The 12,415-nt window shown below is 46.0% G+C and overlaps 1 protein-coding gene and 1 pseudogene across 1 annotated transcript; one reads left to right on the forward strand and one right to left on the reverse strand.

The window, feature by feature from the left end:
• The first annotated feature begins 2,248 nt into the window (after window positions 1-2,248).
• LOC121535938 lies at window positions 2,249-4,209 on the forward strand (annotated as a pseudogene).
• A 1,411-nt stretch (window positions 4,210-5,620) lies between these two features.
• Window positions 5,621-7,157, reverse strand: LOC121534926 (mitochondrial import inner membrane translocase subunit Tim8 A). The gene is made up of 2 exons (XM_041841554.2): window positions 6,937-7,157; window positions 5,621-6,531 (listed from the first exon to the last, which is right to left on the reverse strand). Exons 1-2 carry the CDS (start codon window positions 7,051-7,053, stop codon window positions 6,370-6,372), a joined length of 279 nt encoding a protein of 92 aa, XP_041697488.1. The 5' UTR covers window positions 7,054-7,157; the 3' UTR covers window positions 5,621-6,369.
• Window positions 7,158-12,415: the final 5,258 nt, after the last annotated feature.

Consider the following 12,415-nt stretch of genomic DNA (forward strand, 5'->3'; position numbering starts at 1 on the left):
ATGGCATCATGAGGAAGGAAAATTATGTGGATATATTGAAGCAACATCTCAAGACATCAGTCAGGAAGTTAAAGCTTGGTCGCAAATGGGTCTTCCAAATGGACAATGACCCCAAGCATACTTCCAAAGTTGTGGCAAAATGGCTTAAGGACAACAAAGTCAAGGTATTGGAGTGGCCTACACAAAGCCCTGACCTCAATCCTATAGAAAATGTGTGGGCAGAACTGAAAAAGCATGTGCGAGCAAGGAGGCCTACAAACCTGACTCAGTCACACCAGCCAAAATTCACCAAAGTTATTGTGGGAAGCTTGTGGAAGGCTACCCGAAACGTTTGACCCAAGTTAAACAATTTAAAGGCAATGCTACCAAATACTAATTGAGTGTATGTAAATTTCTGACCCACTGGGAATGTGATGAAAGAAATAAAAGCTGAAATAAATCATTCTCTCTACTATTATTCTGACATTTCACATTCTTAAAATGAAGTGGTGATCCTAACTGACCTAAAACAGGGAATATTTACTAAGATTAAATGTCAGGAATTGTGAAAAACTGAGTTTAAATGTATTTGGCTGTATGTAAACTTCCGACTTCAACTGTATGATGATGAAAAAAACGATTTAATCAATTTTAGAATAAGGCTGTAACGTAAGAAAATGTGGAAAAAGTCAAGGGGTCTGAACACTTTCCGAATGCACTGTATAGTGAGCAATATGTTAGGAACATCAAATCACAATAAAATTGCAGTATCGAATCGCAATACCTATAGAATCGTAATACATATCATATCAGCACTTACAGTGCCTTCAGAAAGTATTCATACCCCTTGACTTATTCCACATTTTGTTGTGTTACTGCCTGAATTCAAAATGGATTACATTTATAAATTTTTCTCACCCATCTACACACAATACCCCAAAATGACAAAGTGAAAACATGTTTTTATAAATTTTTGCAAATATATTGAAAATGAAATACAGAAATATCACATTTATACCGAACAAAAATATAAACACAACATGCAACAATTTCAAGGATTTTACTGAGTTACAGTTCATATTAGGTAATCAGTCAATTGAAATAAATAAATTAGGCCCTAATCTATGGATTTCACATGACTGGGCAGGTGCGCAGCCTTCGGTGGGCCTGGGAGGGCACAGGCCTACCCACTGGGGAGCCAGGCCCAGCCAGTCAGAATTTGTTTTCCCCCACAAAAGGGCTTTATTACACACAGAAATACTCCTCAGTTTCATCAGCTGTCCGGGTGGCTGGTCTCAGACGATCCCGCTGGTGAAGAAGCCCGATGTGGAGGTCCTGGGCTGGCGTGGTCACACGTGGTCTGTGATTGTGAGGCCGGTTGGACGTACTGACAAATTCTCGAAAACAACGTATGGTAGAGAAATGAACATTACATTTTCTGGCAATAGCTTTGGTGGACCTTCCTGCAGTCAGAATGCCAATTGCACACTCCCTCAAAACTTGAGACATCTGTGGCATTGTGTTGTGTGACAAAACTGCACATTTTAGAGTGGTCTTTTATTGTCCTCAGCAGAAGGTGCAACTGTGTAATGATCATGCTGTTTAATCAGCTTCTTGATATGCCACAGCTGTCAGGTGGATGGATTATTTTGGCAAAGGAGAAATGCTCACTAACAGGGATGTAAACAAAATTGTGCACAACATTGGAGAGAAGTAAGCCTTTTGTGCGTATGAAACATTTCTGGGATTTTTTGTTTCAGCTCATGAAACATGGGACCAACACTTCACATGTTGCAGTTATATTTTTGTTCAGTATACATAAGTATTCATACCCCTGAGTCAATAATTTGTAGAACCACCTTTGACGGCGATTACAGCTTTGAGTCATCTTGGCTATGTCTGTATCAGCTTTGCACATCTTGATTTGGGGATTTTCTCCCATTCTTCCTTGCAGATTTTCTCAAGCTCTGTTAAGTTAGATGGGGAGTGGCGGTGAACAGTAATCTTCAAGTCTTTCCACAGATGTTCAATGGGATTCAAGTCTCTTTATTGGCTGAGCCACTCAAGGACTTTCACATTCTTATTCTGAAGCCATTCCAGCGTTGCTTTGGCTGTAAGCTTGGGGTCATTGTCCTGTTGGAACGTAAATCTTCTCCCCCAGTCTAAGGTCGTTTGCACTCTGAAGCAGGTTCTCATCAAGGATTTGCCTGTATTTGGCACCGTTCATTGTTCCCTCCTAGTCACTGCCACTGAAAAGCATCCCCATACCATGCTTCACGGTAAGGATGGCGTTAACCAGGCACAGCTCATTTTCTGTCTTTCTCCAGACATAGCGGTTTGCATTCAGGCCAAATAGTAACATTTGTGTCATCAGTCCACAGAATCTTTTGCCTTATGCTCGGAGTCTTTCATGTGCCCTTTTCTCAAGCGTCCGTCTGGCCACTCTCCCATAAAGCCCCAGGTTGGTGAAGTGCTGTAGAGACTGTTGTCCTTCTGGCAGGTTCTCCCATCTCAGCCAAGGAACACTGTAGTTCTGTCAGAGTGGTTCTTGGTTACCTCCCTGACCAAGGTCCTTCTTGTCTGGTTGCTCAGTTTGGTCGGACGGCCAGCTCTAGGCAGAGTCTGGGTAGTTCCATATTCTTTAAATTTCCCAATGATGGAGACCACTGTGCTCTTGGAAACTTTCAACACTCTAGAAATTGTTTTATTCCCTTCCCCAGATCTGTGCCTCATCACAATTATATCTCTGAGACATACGGACAGTTCCTTGGACTTCATGGTATAGTTTCTGCTCTGACATGCACTGTCAACTGTGAGACCTTATAGAGACAAGTGTGTTTTTTTCGAACAATTTAATTGGTCACAGGTGGACTCCAAGATGTAGTGACATCTCAAGGATGATCAAAGGAAATTGGATGCACCTGAGCTCAATTTGGAGTGTCATAGCAAAGGGGTGTGAATACTTTTATAAATGAGATATTTTTATTTTTTATTTTTTATTTTTATGTAAAAACATGTTTTCACTTTGTCAATATATGGGGTATTGTGTGTAGATGGGTGAGACAAAAAATCTATTTAATCCATTTTAAATTCAGGCTGTAACACAACAAAATGTGGAATAAGTCAAGGGGTATTAATACTTTCTGAAGGCACTGTAGGTCAATGGTCCCAATCCTACTCCTTGTGTAAGATTTGCTATTTAGTTACGTTTTTTTAGACTCTGCATCATTGGGAAGGGCTCGTAAGCAAGCATTTCACGGTAAAGTCTACACCTGTTGTATTCGGCGCGTGTGACAATTTATATTTTATTTTATTACGATTAGTAAATATATACAGCGCCTTCTTTAGACCAATCCCCTTGAATGCGCTGACAATCTTTTTGGACCAGCATGCTATGAACTAAGATTATAATTTGAGAAACATACTACATCAGTCATATCAACATCTCATAGTGACCTATGCTAAATCACTCATCATCGGTTAAGAGCCACTGATCCATAAAAGCATTGGCAAGAATATAAACTATTGCATCATGCTCCCAGAATGTACTCATTCAAACGTTCCGACTGTGGTCTCTCCCAGGATTCATTGTGTTTGCTGTGTCTGTCGTGGCGAGCAGCCTGATCCTCATCTGGCTAAGGCCAGAAGAACGTGCTGATCTACATCCTGATCTGCTCCGTGATTGGCTCCCTGTCGGTGTCCTGCGTCAAGGGCCTGGGCCTGGGCATCAAGGAGCTATTCACCGGCACCGCTGTCCTAAAGGAACCCCTGTTCTGGTGTCTACTCATCTGCCTGGTGATCTGCATCAGCATCCAGATCAGCTATCTCAATAAAGCCTTGGACATTTACAACACGTCCATCGTCACGCCTATCTATTACGTGTTCTTCACCACCTCCGTAATGGCGTGTTCGGCCATCCTCTTCAAGGAGTGGCTGAGCATGACCACGGACGGAGCTGTGGGGGCCGTCAGTGGGTTCCTCATAATCATACTGGGTATTTTCCTCCTTCATGCGTTTAAAGACATCACATTCAGCTGGGACTCACTGCCACTGTACCTGTGGAAGGGGCCTCAGGGGTCCCCCTGGGGCCAGCAGCCTTACGTGGCCCTGCCCAGCCAGGAGAGCCAGGCGAAGGGGCCAGGGGAGGAAAAGCTGGCCAGAGAGGGGAGCTCAAAGGCTGGGTATTTGCCAGAGGGCTCCATGAGGAACAAAAGCTTTGTCACCACTTAGCACCCGGGTAGGGGTCAATTCAGTATGATTGAAGCTCAACTCATTACTTGAAAAATCCTCTCAGAAAACAATGGGCAATTTAAGTCATTAATTGAATTTCCTGAATTAAACTGAATTGACCTCAATTCTGCTTACACAAAGGCCAAATGTTCAGAGACCAATCGCCCATTGCCAAGCTTTACATTTCAGTTTATTTGATATTTAAACACCTGCGTAGACAAGTGAAAAATATGTTTACTAAATCTGTATTGAGTTAGATCTTATAATGCAATAACCACTGGAAGGATAGTTTGCCTTGCTATAATGGTCATGCACTGCAATCCAGTGAGCACGCTGGATTTCTATAATGACAAAGATGTACACAGTATGTTTAGCTATTAGCAAAGTCCAATAGCATTTTCTTTTCACTGAAGGGTACGCCTAAACCACTCAACTGGTTGAAAGTATTAGTCCTACAGGTTTCCCCTTTATCTCTGGATGTTGTTTCTACGCTATAAAAAACAGGTTTATGTATGTAGTGCTATAAATGAGTTAAAGGTACACACTTTAAAATATGAAGTCATGGACAGTGTGATCAAATTGAATGTATTGATATTAGTTTTGAGATCAAATAGTTCACTGAACTGACTTTGTTTTTCACACTGAACTGTAACTTATTGATAGGCCTATTTTTGTCTTATTCCTGTATTTGAATGTCTTTAAAAATGCCACAAGACCTACTGTGAATCAAGGCAACGCAGCTTTTACCTTCATGTAGGCAGTTCAATCATCTGTGTCTCTTTCAAGAAGTTACTGATTGTGTGAAGATTGAACAAAATCTGACTGACACGTTACTGTAATATCTCAATTGTATTATTTCATTGATCATGCATATGAACATCAGTATTAACTGAGGCACTTTCCTAGACCCTTTTGAAATGCATTCCTACTGCATGTGCCAAACGACTTAGTATTTCTTAAACATTGATTTGTAAAATACTGCTGATTCTTTAGTTGAGTATTTGAATAAAGAATTATCTTCAACCTTTTATGCAGCAAGACCCTAATACTGGGACATTTATATTTTAGTCATTTAGCAGACGCTCTTATCCAGAGCGACTTACAGTTAGTGAGTGCATACATTATTTTTCATACTGGCCCCCTGTGGGAATCGAACCCACAACCCTGGCGTTGCAAACGCCATGCTCTACCAACTGAGCTACATCCCTGCCGGCCATTCCCTCCCCTTCCCTGGACGACGCTGGGCCAATTGTGCACCGCCCCATGGGTCTCCTGGTCGCGGCCGGCTACGACAGAGCCTGGATTCGAACCGGGATCTCTAGTGGCACAGCTAGCACTGCGATGCAGTGCCTTAGACCACTGCGCCACTCGGGAGGTGGACCACACTGTATTCAAGTCTAAAGGCCAACGATGACAATATTAGATTTTTGTTTATTGCAAATGTACACTGGAACACTTGTTTCAGCCATAGATCGTGCCCTTTTCCCAACAAGAAATTGTTCATACTCTGACTTGATACTGAATGCAGAGTTCCAGTGGCTTTCCGAGGCAGTGGCGAATTGAATGTGCCATTTATTTGGCCCTTCTCTTCAATGCCCCAGGACACAACCTCAACAGCTGGTCAAGATTGTTATAAAATCAGACGAATTAAGATCTCCCAGCTCAGTTTTCATGATATGATCAACATGCGACATGCTCTCTCATTCAATTTACGACACAGTTTCAGAAAAACATAAATACGAAGATATTTGCTACCAACCAGAATGTTGATATGCTGCATTCAAATACTAGTCGGAACTAGGAAACTCGGAAAATGTCCAACTTGCTAATTAGTTGAACGCGGAACGTGTATAACTACAACCAGTTAGCAGGTCGGAAATTTCAGAGTTTCCTAGTTCCGACTAGCACGTGAACGCGGCATTAATCTTGTGTCCTGCTAGGTGAGAGATAAATTGGCCAAGACTCTTTATTCGTCTCGGTGACATGATACAAGGTGCAAAACCAAGGCACTTTTATCACAACGTCATGTTTCTTCCCCACCCTGGTTATTGGACAGTGTTCTCATTGCACCATATAGAAAGCTGGTATTGCTGTAAGCCACATCTTGATTGGCTGTTCTGCATCTTGTCAGTACATCCAGTCGAGGAGGTTGTTGCTAGACTATTCAGACATGGATTCTGAGAAGGAGCCCCTACTCCTCTGTGTCTGCTCCAGTCTGTTCAGGATGAATTGGCTAGTGTCAATGAAGCGCTCTACACAGTTCACAAAGCAGATCTCTGTCCTGGAGTCCAGCTTTGGCCCAGGTTTGTCCATGCATTTCTCCTGTAGGGAACCAGAGCAGACAGGTGTTCAATCATTGGTTGGATCACGTCATTGCATGGAGTGGAGGACATTGCATCATGCATGAATAACTTGTTCACATTTAAAACACTATTTTACGGTTCGTGTTATCCGGAATCTTTGGGGCGTCCCTAACCTTAACCGTTTGAAACGTCAACTTCAATGGGGTGACGTCAGAGTTGGGACGTCCCAATGATGCTGTAACTAACCGGCATTACCAACTAACTAGCTACTAAACACAAACTAGTTAGTACAATCAAGGAGTCTACAAGCCCATTGTACTATTGGCTAACTGTCCATGTCTATGCATTCATTCACTTGGTGTTCAAGTAGCTAGTTAGCTCACCTAGCTAGCATGCTAGATATCATTGCAGAAACGTTTCTTACCCAACACACTTCAGTCATCTGATGGACCAACTGCTGAAACCTTTGTTTTTGGGACTCGATTTCGATGAATTGCTGAAGCTGAGGGTCTGCTGTTGCTCCTTGGTTCTCCATGTTCATGCACAAATCGCTAAAAAAACGAGACAGAAATGTACACTGACCTTCACGTGTGTGGATAGGCTAGGCGCATCACAGGAAACGGAAGAGAGCTCGACCAATCAGAAAGTGCGCCCCTAATATTTCTTCTTCTTCTTCTTCTTCTTCTTCTTCTTCTTCTTCTTCTTCTTCTTCTTCTTCTTCTTCTTCTTCTTCTTCAGTGGGGTTTATCGGCGGTTGGCATCCAACGTTATGGTGCATTACCGCCACCTACCGTACTGGAGTGTAGGCCAGAGACAGGGACAAACTAAATCCTACCTGCCAACCCAGTTTCTCTTTAAAAAGACAACAAAATATGTGATACTATATCTAATGACGTTCTACTCAATATACTCTTTAAACTAATTTCCTGTATCCCCTTCTCCCTCATACTTAATCTCATCGTCTCTCTTTCCCTCTGATACTGCCCACACTGTAGCAATACATGCTCCACAGTCTCTATTTCCTGACAATAATCACATTTTCCTGATGGATGCTTTCCTATCATGCTTAATGTCTTATTCAACTAGCCTCCTCTCTTCTGTCCCTTCCTGCTGTCCTCCCCTCCCCGACTTTCCTCTGTACTTGAAATAAATGCCTTCCCTTAATATTGATATTCCACTGCTCCTGCCATCTCTGCACCATCACTGTATATATCAGTCTTTTAGCCTCTGCCTTGCTCATTGACACTTCAACATCAACATCCCCACTACTAAGTGCTTGTTTAGCCTGTGCATCTACTGCCTCGTTCCCCTCCACCCCCACATGGGCTGGAACCCAAATAAATCTTATCTGAATACCCATCTGTTTAATCGTGCCATGGGTTTGTAGCACCTCATAAAGCAGGTCTTACATTTACATTTTACATTTTAGTCATTTAGCAGACGCTCTTATCCAGAGCGACTTACAGGAGCAATTAGGGTTAAGTGCCTTGCTCAAGGGCACATTTACGTCATTTAGCAGACGCTCTTATCCAGAGCGACTCACAAATTGGTGCATTCACCCTATAGCCAGTGGGATAACCACTTTACTATTTTTTTTTTTTTGGGGGTAGAAGGATTACTTTATCCTATCCCAGGTATTCCTTAAAGAGGTGGGGTTTCAAATGTCTCCGGAAGGTGGTGAGTGACTCCGCTGTCCTGGCGTCGTGAGGGAGCTTGTTCCACCATTGGGGTGCCAGAGCAGCGAACAGTTTTGACTGGGCTGAGCGGGAACTATGCTTCCGCAAAGGAAGGGGAGCCAGCAGGCCAGAGGTGGATGAACGCAGTGCCCTCGTTTGGGTGTAGGGACTGATCAGAGCCCGAAGGTACAGAGGTGCCGTTCCCCTCGCTGCTCCATAGGCAAGCACCATGGTCTTGTAACGGATGCGAGCTTCAACTGGAAGCCAGTGGAGTGTGCGGAGGAGGGGGTGATGTGAGAGAACTTGGGAAGGTTGAACACCAGACGGGCTGCGGCATTCTGGATGAGTTGTAGGGGGTTTAATGGCACAGGCAGGGAGGCCAGCCAACAGCGAGTTGCAGTAATCCAGACGGGGAGATGACAAGTGCCTGGATTAGGACCTGTGCCGCTTCCTGTGTAAGGCAGGGTCGTACTCTCCGAATGTTGTAGAGCATGAACCTGCAGGAGCGGGTCACCGCCTTGATGTTAGCGGAGAACGACAGGGTGTTGTCCAGGGTCACGCCAAGGCTCTTCGCACTCTGGGAGGAGGACACAACGGAGTTGTCAACCGTGATGGCGAGATCATGGAACGGGCAGTCCTTCCCCGGGAGGAAGAGCAGCTCCGTCTTGCCAGGGTTCAGCTTGAGGTGGTGATCCGTCATCCATACTGATATGTCTGCCAGACATGCAGAGATGCGATTCGCCACCTGGTTATCAGAAGGGGGGAAAGGAGAAGATTAGTTGTGTATCGTCAGCGTAGCAATGATAGGAGAGGCCATGTGAGGATATGACAGAGCCAAGTGACTTGGTGTATAGGGAGAAAAGGAGAGGGCCTAGAACTGAGCCCTGGGGGACACCAGTGGTGAGAGCACGTGGTGCGGAGACAGCTTCTCGCCACGCCACTTGGTAGGAGCGACCGGTCAGGTAGGACGCAATCCAGGAGTGAGCCGCGCCGGGAGATGCCCAGCTCGGAGAGGGTGGAGAGGAGGATCTGATGGTTCACAGTATCAAAGGCAGCAGACAGGTCTAGAAGGACAAGAGCAGAGGAGAGAGAGTTAGCTTTAGCAGTGCGGAGAGCCTCCGTGACACAGAGAAGAGCAGTCTCAGTTGAATGACCAGTCCTGAAACCTGACTGGTTTGGATCAAGAAGGTCATTCTGAGAGAGATAGCAAGAGAGTTGGCTAAAGACGGCACGCTCAATAGTTTTGGAAAGAAAAGAAAGAAGGGATACTGGTCTGTAGTTGTTGACATCAGTGGGATCGAGTGTCTTGTCTGCTACGTGAGCTAAAGGACTGGAGACTCATTAACACTCAAATCAAATCAAATCAAATGTTATTGGTCACAAGCGCCGAATACAACAGGTGCAGACATTGCAGTGAAATGCTTACTTACAGCCCTTAACCAACAGTGCATTTATTTTAAACAAAAAAAGTAAAAATAAAACAACAACAAAAAAAGTGTTGAGAAAAAAAGAGCAGAAGTAAAATAAAATAACAGTAGGGAGGCTATATATACAGGGGGGTACCGGTGCAGAGTCAATGTGCGGGGGCACCGGCTAGTTGAGGTAGTTGAAGTAATATGTACATGTGGGTAGAGTTAAAGTGACTATGCATAAATAATTAACAGAGTAGCAGCAGCGTCTCCCGAGTGGCGCAGTGGTCTAAGGCACTGCATCGCAGTGCTAGCTGTGCCACTAGAGATCCTGGTTTGAATCCAGGCTCTGTCGTAGCCGGCCGCGACCGGGAGACCCATGGGGCGGCGCACAATTGGCCCAGCGTCGTCTAGGGTAGGGGAGGGAATGGCCGCAGGGGATGTAGCTCAGTTGGTAGAGCATGGCGTTTGCAACGCCAGGGTTGTGGGTTTAATTCCCACGGGGGGGTATGAAAAAAATAAAATAAAAGTAACAATAATATATGCACTCACTAACTGTAAGTCGCTCTGGATAAGAGCGTCTGCTAAATGACGTAAATGTAAAAAGGATGGGATGGGGTGGGGGGGCAGTGCAAATAGTCCGGGTAGCCATGATTAGCTGTTCAGGAGTCTTATGGCTTGTGGGTAGAAGCTGTTGAGAAGTATTTTGGACCTAGACTTGGCACTCCGGTACAGCTTGCCGTGCGGTAGCAGAGAGAACAGTCTATGACTAGGGTGGCTGGAGTCTTTGACAATTTTGAGGGCCTTCCTCTGACACCGCCTGGTATAGAGGTCCTGGATGGCAGGAAGCTTGGCCCCAGTGATGTACTGGGCCGTACGCACTACCCTCTGTAGTGTCTTGCGGTCGGAGGCCAAGCAGTTGCCATACCAGGCGGTGATGCAACCAGTCAGGATGCTCTCGATGGTGCAGCTGTATAATTTTTTGAGGATCTGAGGACCCATGCCAAATCTTTTCAGTCTCCTGAGGGGGAATAGGCTTTGTCGTGCCCTCTTCACGACTGTCTTGGTGTGTTTGGACCATGATAGTTCGTTGGTGATGTGGACACCAAGGAACTTGAAGCTCTCAACCTGTTCCACTACAGCCCCGTCGATGAGAATGGGGGCGTGCTCAGTCCTCTTTTTTTTCCTGTAGTCCACAATCATCTCCTTTGTCTTGGTCACGTTGAGGGAGAGGTTGTTGTCCTGGCACCACACGGCCAGGTCTCTGACCTCCTCCCTATAGGCTGTCTCATCGTTGTCGGTGATCAGGCCTACCACTGTTGTGTCGTCGGCAAACTTAATGATTTACATTTACATTTACATTTTAGTCATTTAGCAGACGCTCTTATCCAGAGCGACTTACAGGAGCAATTAGGGTTAAGTGCCTTGCTCAAGGGCACATTAACGTCATTTAGCAGACGCTCTTAGCCAGAGCGACTCACAAATTGGTGCGTTCACCCTATGGCCAGTGGGATAACCACTTTACAATTGGGGGGGTAGAAGGATTCCTTTATCCTATCCCAGGTATTCCTTAAAGAGGTGGGGTTTCAAATGTCTCCGGAAGGTGGTGAGTGACTCCGCTGTCCTGGCGTCGTGAGGGAGCTTGTTCCACCATTGGGGTGCCAGAGCAGCGAACAGTTTTGACTGGGCTGAGCGGGAACTATGCTTCCGCAGAGGAAGGGGAGCCAGCAGGCCAGAGGTGGATGAGCGCAATGCCCTCGTTTGGGTGTAGGGACTGATCAGAGCCTGAAGGTACAGAGGTGCCGTTCCCCTCACTGCTCCATAGGCAAGCACCATGGTCTTGTAGCGGATGCGAGCTTCAACTGGAAGCCAGTGGAGTGTGCGGAGGAGGGGGGTGACGTGAGAGAACTTGGGAAGGTTGAACACCAGACGGGCTGCGGCATTCTGGATGAGTTGTAGGGGTTTAATGGCACAGGCAGGGAGGCCAGCCAACAGCGAGTTGCAGTAGTCCAGACGGGAGATGACAAGTGCCTGGATTAGGACCTGTGCCGCTTCCTGTGTAAGGCAGGGTCGTACTCTCCGAATGTTGTAGAGCATGAACCTGCAGGAGCGGGTCACCGCCTTGATGTTGGCGGAGAACGACAGGGTGTTGTCCAGGGTCACGCCTAGGCTCTTCGCACTCTGGGAGGAGGACACAGCGGAGTTGTCAACCGTGATGGCGAGATCATGGAACGGGCAGTCCTTCCCCGGGAGGAAGAGCAGCTCCGTCTTGCCAGGGTTCAGCTTGAGGTGGTGATCCGTCATCCATACTGATATGTCTGCCAGACATGCAGAGATGCGATTCGCCACCTGGTTATCAGAAGGGGGAAAGGAGAAGATTAGTTGTGTATCGTCAGCGTAGCAATGATAGGAGAGACCATGTGAGGATATGACAGAGCCAAGTGACTTGGTGTATAGGGAGAAAAGGAGAGGGCCTAGAACTGAGCCTTGGGGGACACCAGTGGTGAGAGCACGTGGTGCGGAGACAGCTTCTCGCCACGCCACTTGGTAGGAGCGACCGGTCAGGTAGGACGCAATCCAGGAGTGAGCCGCGCCGGAGATGCCCAGCTCGGAGAGGGTGGAGAGGAGGATCTGATGGTTCACAGTATCAAAGGCAGCAGACAGGTCTAGAAGGACAAGAGCAGAGGAGAGAGAGTTAGCTTTAGCAGTGCGGAGAGTCTCCGTGACACAGAGGAGAGCAGTCTCAGTTGAATGACCAGTCCTGAAACCTGATTGGTTTGGATCAAGAAGGTCATTCTGAGAGAGATAGCAAGAGAGT

This window comes from Coregonus clupeaformis, chromosome 2 (assembly GCF_020615455.1).
Source record: "Coregonus clupeaformis isolate EN_2021a chromosome 2, ASM2061545v1, whole genome shotgun sequence".
NCBI classification, from domain to species: Eukaryota; Metazoa; Chordata; class Actinopteri; order Salmoniformes; family Salmonidae; genus Coregonus; species Coregonus clupeaformis.

Excerpts from the sequence above, each read along its gene's own strand:
- LOC121534926 (XM_041841554.2), bottom strand. The coding sequence starts at position 7,053 with ATGAACATGGAGAACCAAGGAGCAACAGCAGACCCTCAGCTTCAGCAA. Across the intron at positions 6,532-6,936 it reads AGATGACTGAAGTGTGTTGG|GAGAAATGCATGGACAAACC; the intron begins GTAAGAAACGTT and ends GGTTCCCTACAG.